The sequence below is a fragment of the Botryllus schlosseri genome, chromosome 13 (assembly GCF_051294905.1).
Source record: "Botryllus schlosseri isolate E-star chromosome 13, Bs_hap1, whole genome shotgun sequence".
Taxonomy (NCBI): domain Eukaryota; kingdom Metazoa; phylum Chordata; class Ascidiacea; order Stolidobranchia; family Styelidae; genus Botryllus; species Botryllus schlosseri.
This window is the reverse complement of record NC_137248.1, coordinates 1,267,096-1,286,506: the sequence shown is the minus strand read 5'-3', so window position 1 is coordinate 1,286,506 and position 19,411 is coordinate 1,267,096. Positions and strand designations below refer to the sequence as shown.

Genomic DNA, 19,411 nt, shown 5'->3' with positions numbered 1-19,411 from the left:
ATTGAAACACCGGGGTTCGCACCGAACTAGAATAGGTTGCCATACGTCCGGAATTTCCAGGACATGTCCGGAATTTAACTGCTCAAACTGCGTCCGGGAAGAAATTCTAAAATATGCCTAAATGTACGGAATTTTGAAGGTTTGAAATAGTATCAAAATATTTTCGTAAGTCAACATAAACGATATTGGGGCAGATTTATGCCACTTGCGCGCGTTGCGGTCATTTTAATATGTTGACCACCTTCCTCGCAAAACATGCAATCAAAAATAAATAACAATAATAATAACAACAATCATTTGCTGAAATAAGTCTAATTGTAATCACAATTATAGGATAAGTAATCTGCTTATCAAATTTTCAGCAGGGCCGCAGAACAGTTTTAAATTGTGACGCGACAATGCTGTCTGGCTCTTTCTTCTTAGCTTTCACTCTCGTTTTACGAGACATAATTGTTGCGTCACAATTTCAAAACTAGATCACAAAGGCAAAATTCGAAGCAGAGTTTGGGGGTTCCAGGACCATCAGCAGAATAAAATTTATATTTTCGGAATCTGTAGTGCAGCGGCTTTCCATTGATGCCCGTTTTATCGAATTCAGCGCTCAGCAAGCCGGTCAAAAATGGCCGTAAAGTTGTCTTTGACCAAATGTAAAGTGTGACGTAGACAAATTTCACTGAGTCGTGTCCACACCATTTTCCTCCGCGGGCCAAATGAGAAATAAAAAATACGTTGGCGGACCGAGTGAATAATTTCAGATATGTTCTCCAGTGTAATTTAATTTAATTTAATTTCTAAATTACATTGTTAATAAATGCTTCTCAGTGAATGTGTTGATGTTAGGTAATGAGAAAGTGACTGGTAATCAATAAATACCTATCCGACGCCATGATTCGAAACAATGTTAAACATGATGCATTTTTAACTCTCTTTAAACCCCTATTCACACTTTTCTATTAAGACTTTAAAACAGTGGTTATCAAACTTTGTAGGCACGCCTCTCTTCATGACAGTGACAAATTTCGCGCCACCCTATTATGATATCACAAAATATATTATAAGTGCAACTAGAATGCTAGCAATCCCAACATGGAAGGTTATGACGAGAGAATTCTGAAATATCAAAGTTGGGGAAATCGCGAGGAGCGCGAAAAAAATCATTAAACTTCGCGCCTCCCTTCGAATTTCGAGAAATGTATGACATGAACGGTTATTGTGACGTGCTACGCGAAAACTAAAAGGACGGGTTTACCCCTGACTCCAGCAAACGGATATTTAGTGCTCTAAAATCTAAAACTTTGAATTTGAACTTTGAATTTCAGTTTTCGGCTTTCTTTTTTTGGCTCGCCCATTAATCATTTAGGGGTGATATATATGATGAGTCATATAGTAATCGCGGGCACTGATTGTCTTGTATTACGAATTAGGGATTTGGAAACGTATCACATAACAATTTGAAACACAAACCGTATAATGCGTAATGTGACAATAGCATGAAAGAAGGTTTAAACTAAACTATATGGAAAGAGTGATTCCTTGTTACTGCCTTACCTTACCTTGCCACGTATTGCTTTTACTTTTAATCTTGACCACGCATGCGAGGTGCGTAGGCAGCGTATTAATGGCATATTAATGAACAGTTCAGTTGATACAGCCTTGGGTTTTAGTCATTCCAAAAGCGAGTTTTACGTTTCGAATCCCAAGCACCCTTTCGCGGGCTGCACAGAATAGCTTCACGGGCCGCATTTGGCCAGCGGGCCGCACTTTGCCCACGTCTGCCATATAGGAAACTATGGTTCGACACTATGCGGGAAAATGTCATCGCTGACTCAGGACAATAGAATAGAAAGCCTTACAAGGCTATTTCTGCACGTTCCTTCTCCAACGGCGTATGCACAATTGCACATGCACATTGCACATGCACATTGCACATGCACAGATGGTGAGTATGGGTGTCATGCGTTGCTCGGCTACATGGATGTTTGTTGTGTACATGGCGCAAAGCATCAAGGACAAAATACAAACGTCCTATTCCTATATTGCAGATAAACTTTGAACGTGAACTCTACAGCCTTGAATCCAACGACCGGCTGCAGCCTATTCCGTACTTAGCCTACTGATCAATATCATCATCCACGCTTTTCCATGATACAGTGAAACGAGATATAATCGATTCAATAATAACCTCCTATTAAAATCGTGGGGATTCTGGGCAAGGCACACTATCTGGCAATCATATTGTTGTCACCCAGTGTAGGAATACGTGTGAACGCAAGGTATGGTCACATTATTTACACGTTCGTACCCGTAGGGCCGGATCCAACAAAAAGATAGATAATTTGAGGCTCCGCCAGTATATGTTTTGAAAACTAGATTTATAATTACAATTGTTACACGTAGGAACACAAAACACCTTGTATCTCAGCAGTAGCTATAGTATAAAAACGACGCTGCCAGCAAATTTAGTTGGAATTTCCATTTTCGTGGACTGAGGCCAGGGATTTATAGAACTCTATATTCCTGACTGAGGTATAAGTAAATGGGTGAAAGTGAGACCGCTGATTGAGTGGTATATAGCTTAGTAATGATGGGATGACGTATAAGTCTTGGCCTTGATTCCGAAATTTCAGCTTCAAGGTTATATTGCTTATCCCCAGGCATAACCGTTTCCAGGCTTCCTTCGCCTTCAGGTAAAAATAAACTTGACAGAATAGATCAAAGTGATCGCATATATTTCGAGTTAGCTTCTGCGAATTTCTAACTGACTGCATGATCATAATTACATTCCATTTCGCGGCCGATCCATCGCCGGTGTTCAATACTGCTGATACTGGGACGGACTCCAATGAAAATGCCTGTCAAAGTTCTTGGGTAAAATGCGCGCGCTGTATTCAATTCAATTCAATTTATTGCTACAATTTTCACCATTTCAATACACTACCAGATTGCGATACAATGAAAGATAGGAAGGTGTTGAAACGACTTGGAGTAGTCTTCGAAATCAGACGCCCACCTGGCCTAGACGATGTGAAAAAGGAGGCATGCACAGTGCACACTGAATGAAAAGTAGAAGAAAATAATGTAAAGGGACAGCAGCACTTCACAGTCCACATGTGTTCTGAAATAGCCTCACCGCAAATCAGAGCCGCGTAGGTGGCAGGTATAGATGATGGATACAGAAATAGCGTGTTTGGCGAGTAGGTCTAGAAATTTCAGTAAATTGGTTCTTGGAGAAATCGTGTCATCGGCTTGACGATTCATCTTTATGACTCAACTTGCAGGCTTTATTCAGTATGTCTAGGCGTGGTATTCGATCGTTGGTCTGTGTCGGCTTGCTGACATCAATCTATGGTACATCAACTACTGGAAGTGAGTGTAAAAATACCATCAACGTAAGGAAGGTAAGAACTGACACTGCAAATAATTCTTTATAGGTGAAAGGAGCGCACAGGGCTCAACTAACACAGGATGTCGGTCAACAGTCCCTCCTTGCAGAGCAGTGGTAAGTTCCAGTCTATATACTAGGGATAGGCTACTATATGCCCTCTTTTAGAAGGATTCGAACTATTTTATAAAAGTAAAAATAGAAGTAAAATGTCCCCCGAGGACGCCCAAATGTCCTTTCTTTTTACATGTCCTCCTCTTTTTTTTGCGTTGAGTTTTGGGCGATTACCCAGTGAAGACTAAAAATAGTCAACTCGTCACAAACTACACGTGAAAACAGAGTCTTTCTGGAACTCCTTCGAGGGTTGACTGAAAAAGGTCTCACTCGTAAAAGTGTTGCTCATGACAAGATTACTATATTTTTCAAAATTTTGCCTAATTTTGCCTATAGAAACGGAAGTCGACTAAAAACATACTCACATGAGTAAGCAGCGTAAACACGCAAAACCTACTTGACTACTCTGAGATAGACTTGATCAACGAGGTAAAGTAGTCAAATTAGACTAAATTAGAGAAAAATGCCGGCAATCTAATTCTAATGTAATTTGTGAAACGCTTCTATTCTCTCATTCGGTTCTGTTTATTAGCAATTTCCATCAGTTGAATACACCACAAAATTGCGATACAATGAAAAGATAGGAAGGTGTCGAAACGACTTGGAATATAGTCTTTGGAATCAGACACCCACCTGGCCCATAGGGCCTATAGGTGATGTAAAGAGGAGGCATGTACACTGAATGAAAAGTAAAAGAAGATAGTATAGAAAAAAAGCAAGCGACAAAAAAAAACGAGGTGGCATGTCACGGAAGGCGATATATCGATAGGTCAGGTCGTGATCCGGTAATCTTGAGGACGGACTAGTATTTATTTAGTAAAAACTGCCTGTATTTCGACTTGAATGTGGACATGCTCTTTGGCATCTTCTCATTTTAATTCTTATCTCATTTCTGGTTTTCCCGGAAACGCTACAGTAGATCTGTGGGATCAGAATCAATTCTGATTTGGTATGATCCGAACTTGATTAAATTTCCAAGTTTTCGCGAATTCCGTAATTCTAATTCTAATGTAATTTGGAAGCAACTGTGTAGCTATAATCCTAATTATATTCTGACCGTGTAGCTATAATTTTAATTTTGGTCAATTTTGAAAAACGGTGTGTTATTATGATTCTTATTGTAATCTAATTTGGAAAAGCTGAAAATTTTCTAGTTGCCCGACTCTCCTCTGAGAAAGTAGAACTATTACGTTACACTGACCAAGGAAATTTCACAGAAAATTAAGTAAATGGACCGTTTTTTAGTGCGGCATACGGCTTACGGTTACCATACGTTATCCTTTTCAGGTTTTTGAAAATGTCCTCCGAGGACGCCTAAATGTCCTCGTTTTTGGCAATTCGTCTTCCTTTACGGCTTTTACAGCTGGGATGGATAATAGACATGTTCGACTGAAAATCGGCATAAGTGATGCTAAATAGCAATACAAGCGTTCGAGCGGGTCATTTTGGAGTCGATTGAAAGTGACGACCGACGACCTTTTTTTATTTTTTAGTCAACACCACAACAATAATGTAAAAAAAGCGGGTGTTTCTGGAGTAGAGTTAAATTGATGACCTTTGTTTTAATCAACACAATAACATTCCAGTAAATGTATCAAAAATCTCATTTTTTCGGTTTAGGTAAACTACATTTTATGATTTTTAAAAAGTGTCCTCATTTCGCGACTCCAAAATATGGCAGCCCTACCATATGCAATTAACTTGAAACTGGGGTCACTCCTTTAAAATGAATCTGACGTCATCTCTAAGTCGGATATTTTCATTATAATCTTAATTCGTAGATAGAAATCCAGTCGCAATTTCCTTCCTGGATTCCGGCTTACCAGCCGCCCGCATATCAATATCTCGGATCGCCGGCATCTGCATCGACATTCTACGGTCAACGCACCGCTTATGGAATGTCTCAACCTGTCAGAACGATTAGTCGACGTCCGAGTCCGCTGGCGACTTTCGTCAAGTTTCTGCTTTTGCAGAAAATTATGAAAGGTTCGTGAATGTCATATCGTATATGAAAATCGCATTTGTAATAATATACAGTGAGGTATGTATAGCCTATTGACTGTATTTTCATGGGGGAAAATTTGACTTACTCTTTTCCACTTTTTATTTACTAATGCATAATTATAGTCAGATATATACACGACTCATCATCATCATCATCATTGGTTTATTAGCAATTTTATCGGTTCAATACACCACAAAAATGCGATACAATGAAAAGATAGGCAGGTGTCGAAGCGACTTGGAGTAGTCTATTGAATCAAACACCCACCTTGCCCTTGAAAAGTAAAGAAGATAGTATAGAAAAAGACAAGTAGCAAGAAATGGGGTGGCATGTCATGGAAGGCATTCGCTTTGCAAATCCTCAGCGAAGCTGTTTCAATTTACATCCATCCAAACTTTCTTTCTATTGCGTTGTCAGGAGGCGGGGTTTTAAAACCTGAAGCTCCCTCTCCAACAGTGGTAAGAATTGATGGTTTTCGCGCCTTATTTAGCCGCGCCAAGCATCATTTTCAGACTTCAAAGTGGTGGTCCGATCCGCATCACTGCCGGTACCTTCATAAATCGAGTCCGATGGAATACGAAGACGCAGTCGCATATTGCAAGAGTGTTGGTGGTCAAGTCGCCGCAGCCATGTGGAGAACTAACTATCATTTCGAAGATTCCCTCGCGAGGTGACCAGCAGACTTGGACAACTATGATAATTCTTGTCTATCATTCTACTCTAATTGTTATATGTTTCTATAATCTGATTTTAATTATAATTTAATTTATGGTTTTACTGAAAATGCTACGGGAAAACTGTATAGCGCATACATATTCCACTTTCGTGCATGTGAGAATCTACTCTAATTTGATATGAAGTGAACTTTATTTAGGTATATTACATTCTAATTAGGAATTTAATTCAATTTTCTAGTTGTACTGAGAATGTAAGGCGGCACAAACCACCTGAGTACTCCGCAAAAGTTTCTGACCACTCATTATAACCACGCAACTGCAATTCGTAAATGGCGGACTGTCTGTCATGTTTCAAGGAGAGTATTGCTGGACGTAATTTCGGAATCGATGGACCAAGAAACCTCTTTTTGGGTGGGAGCGAGATACGTCCCCGGGGGCGTCAACGGTTGGGTCTACACAAACGATGTGACTGTGGACGGCGCTGGCGTCGAGGGTTTGGAATGCAAGATGGTCGTGGCAATCTACGATGGATATGAAATTAATTTCGAGTATAAAGTGGATTCTTGTCGGAACAAGCACTCCTTCATTTGCGAATCGTGTTAACTAATAATAATTGTTTTCTATTGAACATGTGTTTTGACTGACTATAATCTTAAGACATTTTCATGTTTGCAGTCCGGGAGTGTTCTCATTGGTGACCAGTGACCAGTGACCAGTGACCACTAGGGCTCTTCAAAAATGACTTTTTTTCTCAAATCGTACTGGCTACTTGATAAAATTGTTTGGTTACCTAATTTAAGCCTACACACAAAATTTGGTTCAATTCCAGCCAGTAACCGCTTTGCTACAGGAGAAGAAAGTTTCTATTTATTATATAAAAATAGATAATAAAAAATTTGAAAATTTTCTGTTTACCCCATGAAAGTGTTAGGCTGTCTATAGAAACGATGCTCACCAAATTTGCTTCAATTCCAACCAATAAAAGCGGAGTTATTGCCGTCCAAAAATTTGGATTTGAATAAAATAGTATTTACGGTGACCGATTCTTTGTTTATTTATTATAATTGTGCTCACCGTAAATACTATTTTATTCACATCCAAATTTTTCGACAGCAATAACTCCGCTTCCACTGGTTGGAATTGAACCAAATTCGGTGAGCATCGTTTCTATAGACAGCCTCACACTTTCATGGGGTAAACAGAAAATTTTGAACTTTTTTATTATTTATTTTTATATAAGAAATAGAAACTTTCTTCTCCTGTAGCAAAGCGGTTAATGGCTGGAATTGAACCAAATTTTGTGTGTAGGTTTAAATTAGGTAACCTAACAATTTTATCAAGTAGCCAGTACGATTTGAGAAAAAAAGTCATTTTTGAAGAGCCCTAGTGACCACATTCAATAGCTAGTCTGTAAACAGCAAGGCGCGTCTTCAGATGCCATTAGAGCAGTGGTTTCTGACCCCTACTACACCTTAGGCTAACCTTACGCCTTACCGTTACTGCATGCCTTCGTAGACTCCAGATTTTCGACTCTGGATTTCACACACCTAGTAGGGCCTACACTACCGGTACTCTGGTACACAATATATATAAACTCTGCATCAGCAACAGAGTTGAAAGAACAAACCCACTAAAACATGACTTACATGTTTGTGGTATTCATGGTGTCTTTCGACTACAATGGTCATGGTCATTTGCACCAGACCGATATTCTTTATTCTGATGCCTTATCTGCCGACAACGATGACGCGAATCAGAAGGCTAAGATGAACCTCCAACACATATACCGCGTGGCTGTAGCAATATGGTCGTCAACGCACCGATTTAATGTTTTTGATCTCACAAATCGAATGTTGGTTGAGGCCGAGGGCTCGTGCCCCGGCCAGATTGGACCAAAATACTCGCTTGTAAATAATTGCCAATAAAACGATCGCCAATTTACAATGCTGCGAGAATGCAACGGCATGAAAAGGCGAATGAGGCAACAATGAGGATTATACTAGACGCCAGCGACACACTTGCATTCTTCAATACATTGTGGATTCCACGGACATCAGGAGCGGCTATCCCGCATTACACACGAGTGAGACACTATATGTAATATTTCGGCCGTATAAGCTTAATCAAATTCGTTTGTTTGTTTACTCACTGCTTTCGAGACGTGGGTTGTTTAGGAAACATTGACACAAACCCGCTGATGAGATGACCATTGAATCATGCTTTGTCTGTTTATCAAATAGTTATTGTAAACTGTTTGTGCAGAATTGTGGAAACGCCTACACATTGTTGCCACGATCAGGTAAAGTTGACGTGATCTCTGAATATCCTGTACAATAAACGTTCGACTTCTTAAATTCCTGCTATATTGTAGTTATGACATTGAAACTTGAGATAAGAGGTCTACTGGATAAACTAGATCAGCGGTTCTCAACCGGGGGTCCGCGGACCCCTAGGGGTCCGCGAAGCAATTTCAGGGGGTCCGCGAGACCGCTAAATTTTTTAAATGGTTGATAACCTAATTTTTGTTTCATTTTTTAATTTGAGAAAGCACGAGGCAGTTTCGTACCACAACTGCTAAAACCTCATAACTCATATCATCATAATAGTCGTCTGACATTGACTATCGTAGTGTGAAAACTCATTTTCATTGACAAATTTCCAATAACCTGCTGATACAAACATATTGCTGTTTAGAGACGTTTTGTTGGGGTTTGTGAAAATAATAAAAATATGGAGATAGTAACGTCAATCAGGGTGACTTCGTAATGTCTGTGAAACCTTCTCGATTTGAAGTTGTCAGTCTCATTAAATTAGTGAACAGTCGTTCGAAATAAAAATTTCCGAAGTATTTCCATAATTTGTCCCAATGCAATGCTTCTTGGAGGTACAGAACTTTAATTTACAATTGAATATTCATATTGAAATGAACCCGAATATTTTCGGCTGACACTCGTCTTAAATCGGACAATGATATACCTGCTCTTAAAGCTCGGCTATCAGATTTTGCGCATTCTTATTGCGGATGCCCTATCGACAAGGCTGATTTTTTATGAACAAGTAGTGTTTCATTGCTATCAAAGCATTACGCTCCAACCCTGAAATTCATATCACCAGTTATATTGGTATGCAGCCTTGTCTTGTTAATGTTCAATTATTCATGGTCGAAAATGTTTGCTCGTAAATATATATGTAAATCCGAACAGAACAAGTCATTTCATGACAGTCTTTCTCTGGTTGGAAAACTTGGATTGCATCCTTTGGAGCATAAAAATTGTCTATACTTTTAGATTAGGATTTCATTTTGACGGTAGAAACTCTCTGCGGGCCGATCAAAATGCCGTCGTGGGCAGAATCCGGCCAGCGGTCCGTATGTTGCCCGTCCCTGCGCTAGATGCTTGACGTGATATGTTCATAAAATATGAGTTTCGTCATTTTGGGGCCATAAATGTTTCGATCACACCAAAAGTATCGTCGGAAGCGTTATGCGGTAATATTGCATTAGCCTCCATCTATCTTTGCGGAAATGGTTTTCGGCACTCGTCGTTCATATTAAAACGAAGAGGCGGATTTTCAAGACACGACCACGTATACTTCAAGAAATACAGCAGCAAAATTAGTGTTGAAATAATAAAAGTCCACCAATTTATATATAAATAGTATGATGTTATCTTCAATAAAAATCATTATTTTACTGTTTATCACAAGCCTACAGTTCATATTTGCACAAGACAGATGAAGGTTGCACCATAATAGAGCTAAAATTGAACTAAAACATGAGGGGGTCCGCGATGATCCGTGACGGTCAAAAGGGGTCCGCGAAGCCAAAAAGGTTGAGAACCACTGAACTAAATAAATCTGAGCTGACTGAAAGCAATTGACTTTAAGACTTAACAAAAATGAGATTGAGATAGTCTTATGTTGTAGTTGCAACATCAAAACCACAGGTTATGTAGGCCTATACGAGTTAGGCTATAAGCTCTGTGATTGTACTGGAGTGATCCTAACACCAGCCAGCACCCTCACAAAAGGAGGTTTAAAGGAAGCGATATTTGCGAGGTGATTAGCCACTTCATCGCTTCTTGAATTAGAAAATAATTTACCGTATGGTGTTGGTTATTATAGACTTAATTGCTTGCACAATGTACAGCTGGTAGCACAATGTATAAATTACCTGGCACTTGGTAATCATTCTTCATTAATATTAATCGTGGATAATGTCTTCCGGGAAAATATAGAAAGACAATTATTTTTGTTGAAGAAGACTTGTACCTTGCCCCCTATGTATGGAATAACACGCTGCTGTCATTTTAGCGAGTGTACTTTTTCTGGAGTGCATCCCATATAAAGTGTCGTTTTAGCACCAGAACCAGGTTATATCTATAATGAAAACGTTGAAATGAAAATGGTGAGTAGGCAACATTAAAATGTACAATGTACAGGAAGTTGAGCAATCTAGTCATCTTTACCTGGTGAAGGCGGGGATGTGTTGGAGTTTACACAATGTTGCACAAACAGTTTACATTTGCGATTTCATAAATAAGCAACGCATGATTCAGTGGTCATCTCATAAGCGGTGTTGTGTCGATGTTTCCTAAACGACTCACCTCATGAAGTAGTAAACAAATATGCGATTTCGGTGAGCCCACGCCCGAAATATTACAGCGGATATTTCAAACGTCTCTTGAGAATGCAGGACTGGCATTCAATCTGTTCCCAACCCAGCACAATTTATCATTGCGGAACACTCCATGTTACATAATCGGGACACACGTTGTCAATCAAAATGGAGTCGATTTTATCAAGCCTAAAATCTGAAAAGATTATTAGAGCCCGGTGAACTATAGCCTATATAGTCGCGATCAAATTTATTTTTGTTGCTTAGGTTAAATGAGTCCGGGCCGATAACGGGACCCCTGAAAGACGCGTTATCAATAAGCTGAGATCATACCCTTTTACAAAATACCACTCGCACCGAATCGTGTGTCAATCGTAACGATTTCAGTCGAGTATAGTGAGATGTGAATTTCTAGTTTTAAAATTACACGTTGTTTAACAATGATAATTATAGTTTTGATACTATTTTTCAGTGTGGAAGTCTGTAAACCTAGATATGGCCGTATCGCAGCATCCATATACTAAACATGTAGTGCAAAGCCATTACACACAAGTTACTGCAAATGACCGAGGTAGACTCCAGAATTCCTACTCAATTGTTGGAGGTATATCTAGGGTCATCCTCGGCCTCGCCATGTTATCCGCGTGAACCGTGTCTTAAAAAGGCCTAGAAGTGGGCCGTGCTAAAAGTCGGCAGATACGGAATCCAATGCAGAAAATCGGCCTGGTGTAAATGACCATGACCATTTTAGTCGACAAAACACCATGAATACCAGAAACAAACAACTATTTCCCTCCAAGCTTTGAAACCTCGATTGATCGTATAGGGTAGGGCTACCATCCGCCCTCTTTCAATAGGATTTGTCCTCTTTTTTTAAGGTGTCCTCAGAGTACGCTCACATGTCCTCTTTTTTGACAATTTAGGGTGAATATAGGGAAAAATTTGACTGAGATACAGAATTAGCACTGAAGTTACGCTCCGGCGGCAAAAAAAAACGTAATTCGTGGTTCGAGCCGGAAAGTCGACCATTTTTTATTCAACCAACCGATAACGTGAAAGAAAAAACCGTAATTCGGGGTTCGAGCCGGAAAGTTGACCTTGTAGTTGACCACGTAGTGGGCAAATTCACAATTTTTATCAGTATTTTCTTCCGGTATTGCAAGTCTGAAAATTTGAAAAAGTGTCCTCTTTTCAGATTTCCAAAATATGGTAACCCTAGTCCCTAGTACAGGGCAGCATATACACTGCATAAAGTATAACAAAGCCACGCGTGTTAGTGAAAATGGCATTGGGGTGAAGAAGTCGTGTATTGTCACAACGTGCTGTGATATAGGCATGGTCGGAAAAATACCCGCAACTTATCTCTAATGTGATGTAGTATTGGCATTAGTTTCTTTGCGGTCACGTAAATGGTGCATATCTGAAATTGTCGGTGATTAATTCACAATCTCACGCCGTGATAGTGAGTGATACTCGACGCGATGCTCCATCCAGGACCAAATCACTATAAGGTTATCGATTTGGCCCAGCCCTAGACTCTGGTGGTGTGTATCGCGCCAAGCAAAACCAAACGTCCGACGCATTTCCTGGTGACCAGGATAGGACATCAAAACCGATGGCTCCGGAAATGGTAGAGGTATCAAAACATTTGCAAAGCCGATATAAAGCTGTCTCGGCATGTGGGTCGCTATTCTGTTATATTGGCTACAGCCCGCAAGCTTATCACCGTAAGTAAACTGTAATAAACTTTTTTTACCACCAGGTTGAAAATTTGCAAGAGCAACACTGTAATTGGAGTGCCTTCGTCGCAGACGACTTATCATTCTTCAGAACTATAATGAGCGGCTGCTAGACTGGGAATATTGATATATCCTTGTAGGTTACATTTGTCCAGATGCTGCCTTTCTACTTCATTCCATCTCCAAACATATAGCGATGGCTGAAAATCTGTTCATATCTTTTGAATGTCGGCGGAATACATCGGGGTTATCGATGTATTGCTATACGATAGCGGTCGGATTGTAATAAAATAGGTTGTAATAATTAAGCTGATTAAGGCATAGTAGTGGTGACGCCTGACTTTATTAGGCTATCAAATACGTCATTACTTCCATCACGCAGTATCTCAAGCAAGATATCCTCATCATCGCTAATTCATCACTATTCACTATATTTATAATTTCATCATTTCAAAACACCAGACGACTGCGATACAATGAAAAGATAGGGAATTGTTGAAACGACTGGGATTAGTCTTTGTAATCAGACACCCACCTGCGCTTGCCTAGGCGATGTAAATAAAACGACTTTTGATGAAAATGAATGACAGATAGACGAGATTGATCAAGGCGCTTTTTGTAAATTCTCGCTCTCCGTTGTGAAATCATTTCACGTAAACTTCGCGTGTTTCTGCAGAAAACTTGTCGACAAAGATGGGGTCGAAAATTTTCCAAGCTGTGCTGGTCTGTGTGGTGGCAGCGATGATTGCTGACGTTAGAGGTATAAGTCATTGGAGAAAGCATCGAAATATGTGGAGGGGGCATTTGAAGAATTGGGGTCATTCGTTGTTCGGCCTACTATCCCGATCTTCGTAAGTGATATAGTTCATAATATACTGTGTAGTTTATGTTCTCTTCGATTTACGATGTGATGGATATATATCCCTGAGGAATCAACTTGATGACCTAATGGTCAAATCGCTGGCCATCTCACTGATTTTTTTTCTCTTAAATTTCGAAATAAACTTTTTTATTTTGTATATTGTCTTCAGTCTGTACAAGACGCTGACGAAACATGTGGCAAGGACACCGAAGTGGACTGTAGGCGACATCAGTCACATGGTGAGTAACAGGAACATTATTCCATAATATTGCAAACAAGAGATAAATTCCATGGAAATTAATCAGGTTTCCAAGCAGGCTGCGAATAGATAGAATTATATGATTTTTGATAATTAACCGGGAATGCTCACAAGTCTTTACTGTATTTCGTAACATTGGGAGGGTCTCGTGATACTCGTAACACCGATCGAACGATGAAAATATTCAGAAAAATTAGATCAGCTTCAGCTTTTCGCGGGATGACAAAGGTTGAGAACCACTGAACTAGGCAATATAGTGATGACCTTTATCTCGTAGCCATCAGCACACCAAATTTAGTGGGTATAGTTTACTCATAATTTCGGCTGCGCCTAATTTTTGAACAAGCCGATGGCAACCCGGACAAAGGCTGCACTTAACTCTACACCAAGCCTAGCTATTTGCTTTTGAAGAATGATCAAGAACTCTACGACTTCGCGAACGTACTATTTCAAGATCTCTCCCCGGAATTGACCGAAAAGGACGCGATGGAAGTGATGGACATGTTATCGAAACACTCGGATTCTGGTAAACTAACAATATTGAGTAAATCATTTGGGATTGGGCAGATGTCACCACCGCTGTAGTTTCAAACAAGGGTTCAGCGGGCTATAGATAACTGTATGGATGGATGCGCAACACGTGACTTTCTCGGTTGGGCAACTAGAGGTCGTATGGTAACCCAAGGGTTACCATATTTTGGAATCGGGAAAAGAGGGCACTTTTTAAAAATTTTCTAACTTAAAATACCGGAGCAAAATCTTGAAAAATGGTAAATTTTTCCTACTTCGTGGTCGATTGACTAAAAAAGGTCAACTTTCTCGCTCAGCGCCCAAAATACAGTTTTGGTAGACTAAAAAAGAATAAGGTCATACCTTCCGGCTCAGCTCCAAAAATAGCCCTGACGGAGCGTTTACCAAGTCGAATTTTGCCCTTTATTTAACCAAAATTCTCAAAAAAGAGGACAAAATCCCAAAAAGGAGGTCATTTAGGCGCCCTCGGAGGACTTTTCAAAAACCTTAATAAGGAGGACATATGGTAACCATAGGTAACCCTAGATTTGACGATGTTATAACTTGCGATCCGAGCGTAAAACTAGTTTGCAGTGGTCTTGAAGGAAAGCTATAGTCACTTAATCCCAAAATATAAATTATAATCTGGTCAGGGCACTGCGACGGTGCGACCATCCCGAAATTACCTTAAAAGATGAAAATTGGCCGTTTTTTGAACAATCGAACCGCCAGAGTAAAATAACCATAACAACCCTATTGAGTCATTCCGATTGTTCACAAAGCCTGTTTCTGGCTAGATCTGGTTGCCCAATGCGCAGGTCGTGTCTCGTGTTATCTTTGGCATATGCCAAGAATACCATAAATAGCTTATTTTGGTCATTTTTTCAGATTTCATTTTTGGCAATTTCGGCATAGCCATGAATTCATATTTATAGATTCGAATTAGCCATGTAAATTGCTTCAGTTTTGTTTTTCTTATGAGACGAAAGTTACAAAACATGCAGTATACACACTCTGCCATCAAACAGCTAGATTTGAATCCGAACTGAAAACGATGTTGGAGACCAAATTCATCTGATACAAAACCGAGTGCTACAGCAATACCTATTCTCAATGTTCGATTCACTATGCGTATCGGCATTCACACAGATCACAATGCTTACAATAACAATTCAAAAATGTTTCTGATACGTTTGGCTAGCAGCCGTCACTGCCCAATGATTAGAAATCATGAGGGCATGTCATAATCAATATAATATGAAAAATCATCCACCCGGCAATGAAAAACTAGGAAATGACTGCATGTATTCATCTATGTATGGTGCGTATGGATCAGGAGGCCTTGTGCACAGGCAGTGTTATTTTTGCATATGCCAAAGCTTATTTTTGGCATTTCAATTTTTTTAATTTTGCAGTTTTGGCATTTGGTTCCCGAAATGACGAAAATACCATGGCATGTCAATGCCCAACCATGCAGTCAGGTGTATTTGTCAGTTGTCTAAACCTGTCATATTTTGTACGACATTGTGTAATCGTGCATTGTACGTTGTACATGATTTCCATAATCGTAGGCCTACAATAGCCTACCACAAACGCCACTCGTTCCTCATTTTGTTTCGCCTGTTGTATAGCAACAAAAGAGTTGCATCTGCTGTATATTTTGACATTGACCACGCAACAACAACAGCTGCGATCAAATTATTGAGCAGCCTAGTTATCTATATTTCGGTGATAATGTTCGGATGTCTATACAATATACAGAGAAAGACACAAGTTAAGCAACTTCCTATGTGATATGTATTCTTAAATGAATTTACAGACGAGTCCACGAATGAAGATGAGAGCGCATTATTGGAATCGTCTGATGAGGACGTAAATCATTTCCGCCTCCATAATCGCATCATGAAGGCGGCCCAACGTCATCATAATAATGTTCGTAAGAAATTTATCCGACATCACTTTCACCGTCATGGACATCACGCATGGGCCGGGGACGAAGAATGAAAATCAAAGCTGTGTGTAGAATTGGCGAACCATGGTTACCGGCTTGTAACACCATAATAAAGTCTGGAGATGCAAATGCCAAAGTTGTTTTGACTGGTCGAGAATCTACTTTCTAGACTAAATCTCAGTTAATACTGATGTCGTAGACAGCCAAGGAGCACTACTGTTAGTGTTCTCTTTCAAGCACAAAATCAAGCGAAGTATTTAGAGACGCCGAGAGCACGTGGAAGACTCGGGTGCAAGCGCCGGGGAAAGATATATCTTTTTAATCAGTTCGCAGCCAGAGATATCAAATCAGAAGCAGTAGCTAAGCTATTGCTATACAGTAGCCTTCCGCAGTGCCTTATTTTTTCGCAGAAGGCAGTGCTTCTCATACACCAGGGGTCGCGATTGTTAAATTTTTTGCAACAACACAATTTCTTCGCGCTTCGCGCGATATCCTGTGCTCGGTTTCTACCTATACGAGGTCACTGTGTTGAGTAGGCCTACTGTAACCAAAGCGAAACATGCAGAAAAGTCGTCACTTCAATGGCGTGATAATGAAAATGCGCCGACCTTGAATTACACAAATCGGTTTGAGGTAATTATAAGATTCGTCTGACATTGGTTTATCTGGAAATGACTAACTTTAGCGGGTAATACTCGGGTGGGGTGGAGTAGAGGGAAGGAAGTGGCGCGGTCGTAAACTGCCGCACCCGATATTTGTAATACGCATAATTTACAAAGATAATCAACTTTACTCTCAATTGTGAAATACCAGAATATTTATAGTATCGCTTAACGCCAACGGAGACCGTTGGGCTGCTTTAGTGTGGGTGTCAACGATATTTCGAGGCCCCCACTGGGACACTTGAAGACATAAAGTGTGGGCCAACATGTGACTGGCTGCAAAAATGTGGCGCTAAAAGATGCGATAAAACCATGGCCCAAAATAACCGTTGCTGGTTGGCCAAAACCTCCAATATTGATATGCCCGGTCTTCGAAATGGTCGTCACCGAATACTCTCGTCCTTGCAATCTAAGCCCTGCAGTGCATATGTTGCCCCCAGAGGGAAACAATGCCCCCCGATTTGAAATTGCGTGCGTCACACATGTTTCATAAAACTGGATTGCGTACAACTGGTTGTCTGCACCTTCTCTATTTCATACACGTCAGTAAATACGTGGCATTGGAGTTGCATTTAAAACAAAAATCAATTTAAAACAATCATGTTTAAAACAAGGCCCTAATTTAAAACTTGTTTTTTATTGTTTTTTTTTAAACAATGACGTCACGAATAGTCAATTGTGATGTCATAGTGGAATGACATTGACAATTGTAAATATCGGGTAAATATAGCTCCTTTGTCGAAATATCTGTACTATTAATGTTAAACCGACTATTTTGAGGGTTCCAACCATCCGATATCGATATACATCGGCTATATCTGGTGGTAATTGTCCGTAGGCTCATACAGCATGTTTTTTGGAAAGTATTTACACAATTATGGCATAATTTTACAACTTCAAAAACACAATTTTTTAAAGGCCTTTTTTTAAAACACCGTTTGTTTCAAATGCAACCCTACGTGGCATACTGACATCAAGGGCGGAGATAATAAAGTTAGCTGATCCGGGAGATTGCTAATCATGTGATTAAATACTGCTAATCGCGACGAGTAAAGTAAAGTTGGAAAAGGATACGCACGATGGTTAGTCGAGGTGTCCCGAGTTCAGTGGCGTGAATCCAGTGGCGTTATCTGTTGCATCATAATGCGAAAACGCGTTATAGGCTGTCAATTGTCAATTTGTGGAATCATAGGACACTATGGTGGAATCAAAGTCACTCAACTATGATCATAGTTGAGTGACTTTGGGTGGAATGAAACGCACTTTACTAAATGCCGCTGGTGTACGTGCAGAGTTTAACCATTCGCGTGACGTTTTAATATCAGTCCTGCACTCATTAATATCAAACCGTGCAGTCGAGTTATTAAATGTAATCTTAAAACGGTACGATCATTCGAAAGTGCAACTGCGGCCTGCGCTACCAGTCCGTCCGACGGAATGCATCGAACAAAAATCAGAATTTACGTCACTGAGAATCTGCAGTTGCATCAATATGTTTTTCACGCGCAATGCGCCGTGTGAGTAACGAAATACACTACGAACTGGCCTTGCAAGAAACACGCGACAACTCTCGAATACTACAAGCAGACAATAATGATGATTACAAACGCGATATCGAGCAGCCAATCAGTAATTGTCTCTTGCGGTTTCTTGCTTCGCGTTGACCAACTCGCATCGCGGCAATTGTTAGCAGATTAAAACATCGATTTGGGCGGCATTGGTGCATTTCCAGACTTACGTTCGCCAAGTATTTCGTGAGTACATCGGTCGATTCGTAAATTCAATCGTCATGTTGACGGCCGCCAACACATACTAATTGAATTACGTGTTGACGGCCGCAGGTTGGCATCCCTGGGCTAGAATTAATTCCACTTTCGGGCGCAGAAATCCACTGTCTATCTAATGCCTAATAGTTTAATCATAGTGTCCTATATGGTGTCGACACAAGCAAATCTCACGGCTCAGTGAAATTGTATCACGTCACAATTTCCATTTGGCTGCAGGCAATTTGACGGTCATTTTTGACTGGCTAGCCGGGACAATGCTGTCTGGCGAAACGAGAGAGTAGCTCAAGAGAAAAAGGTCCAAAAAGCATTGTTGCGTCCCAATGCCAACCTCCATAACAATGAAAAATTCGAGGCTGATTGTGGGGGTTCCAGGGCCGCAAGCGGATAAAATTTATATTTTCATAATCAGTGCAGAGTCAGCTTTCGATTGATACCCGATTTACCAAATTTAATGCTCGGCAAGCCGGTCAAAAATGACCGTCAAATTGCGTGTAGCCAAATGCAAATTGTGACGTGATACAATTTCACTGAGCCGTCAGATTTGCTTGTGTCGACACCATATAGGACACTATGGATCAATATTCAATATTGTTGTTCTCGATACGAGTACATCCAGCAATCAAGTTTATCGGAATGTGGAAAGTTCCCTGTTCAAACGAATCGAATAAAATCAGAATTTGTACCACCCAGATTTTTTTGGTGCATCAATATTTGACAATGGCATGGCCTACTGCATGTAAATAATGAAAGGAACGCTGAAAAATGACTTTGTGCGACAATTTCGGAGTAGGCCTACGAATGTATCAAGTAGATAACAAGAAATATGGATGATGGCAAATGAGGATAGG

The 19,411-nt window shown here is 40.1% G+C and overlaps 2 protein-coding genes across 3 annotated transcripts; both read left to right on the top strand.

Annotated features, from left to right (window-relative positions):
• The first annotated feature begins 1,761 nt into the window (after positions 1 to 1,761).
• LOC145453681 (uncharacterized) lies at positions 1,762 to 6,806 on the top strand. The gene is made up of 6 exons (XM_080331649.1): positions 1,762 to 3,366; positions 3,432 to 3,499; positions 5,278 to 5,482; positions 5,919 to 5,959; positions 6,014 to 6,171; positions 6,535 to 6,806. The coding sequence occupies exons 1-6, from the start codon at positions 3,291 to 3,293 to the stop codon at positions 6,779 to 6,781; spliced, it is 795 nt and encodes a 264-aa protein (XP_080187775.1). The 5' UTR covers positions 1,762 to 3,290; the 3' UTR covers positions 6,782 to 6,806.
• Positions 6,807 to 11,273: 4,467 nt separating this feature from the next.
• Positions 11,274 to 16,250, top strand: LOC145454594 (uncharacterized). Of its 2 annotated transcripts, none has more exons than XM_080332586.1 (5): positions 11,274 to 11,397; positions 13,209 to 13,383; positions 13,564 to 13,633; positions 14,065 to 14,179; positions 15,983 to 16,250. In XM_080332586.1, exons 1-5 carry the CDS (start codon positions 11,289 to 11,291, stop codon positions 16,165 to 16,167), a joined length of 654 nt encoding a protein of 217 aa, XP_080188712.1. In that variant the 5' UTR covers positions 11,274 to 11,288; the 3' UTR covers positions 16,168 to 16,250. The 2 variants fall into 2 exon arrangements, with proteins under 2 accessions (XP_080188712.1, XP_080188711.1); XM_080332585.1 differs by lacking the exon at positions 11,274 to 11,397 and adding an exon at positions 12,370 to 12,520.
• The last annotated feature ends 3,161 nt before the right edge of the window (positions 16,251 to 19,411 follow it).

What these genes read in the sequence shown, in the direction of transcription:
- LOC145453681 (XM_080331649.1), top strand. Translation starts at nt 3,291, where the DNA reads ATGTCTAGGCGTGGTATTCGATCGTTGGTCTGTGTCGGCTTGCTGACA. An exon ending in TGGTACATCAACTACTGGAA is followed by an intron (nt 3,367 to 3,431) that starts GTGAGTGTAAAA and finishes AATTCTTTATAG; the next exon opens with GTGAAAGGAGCGCACAGGGC. An exon ending in AAGCTCCCTCTCCAACAGTG is followed by an intron (nt 5,960 to 6,013) that starts GTAAGAATTGAT and finishes CATCATTTTCAG; the next exon opens with ACTTCAAAGTGGTGGTCCGA.
- LOC145454594 (XM_080332585.1), top strand. Translation starts at nt 12,409, where the DNA reads ATGGCTCCGGAAATGGTAGAGGTATCAAAACATTTGCAAAGCCGATAT. An exon ending in TAGGCGACATCAGTCACATG is followed by an intron (nt 13,634 to 14,064) that starts GTGAGTAACAGG and finishes TTGCTTTTGAAG; the next exon opens with AATGATCAAGAACTCTACGA. An exon ending in ATCGAAACACTCGGATTCTG is followed by an intron (nt 14,180 to 15,982) that starts GTAAACTAACAA and finishes ATGAATTTACAG; the next exon opens with ACGAGTCCACGAATGAAGAT.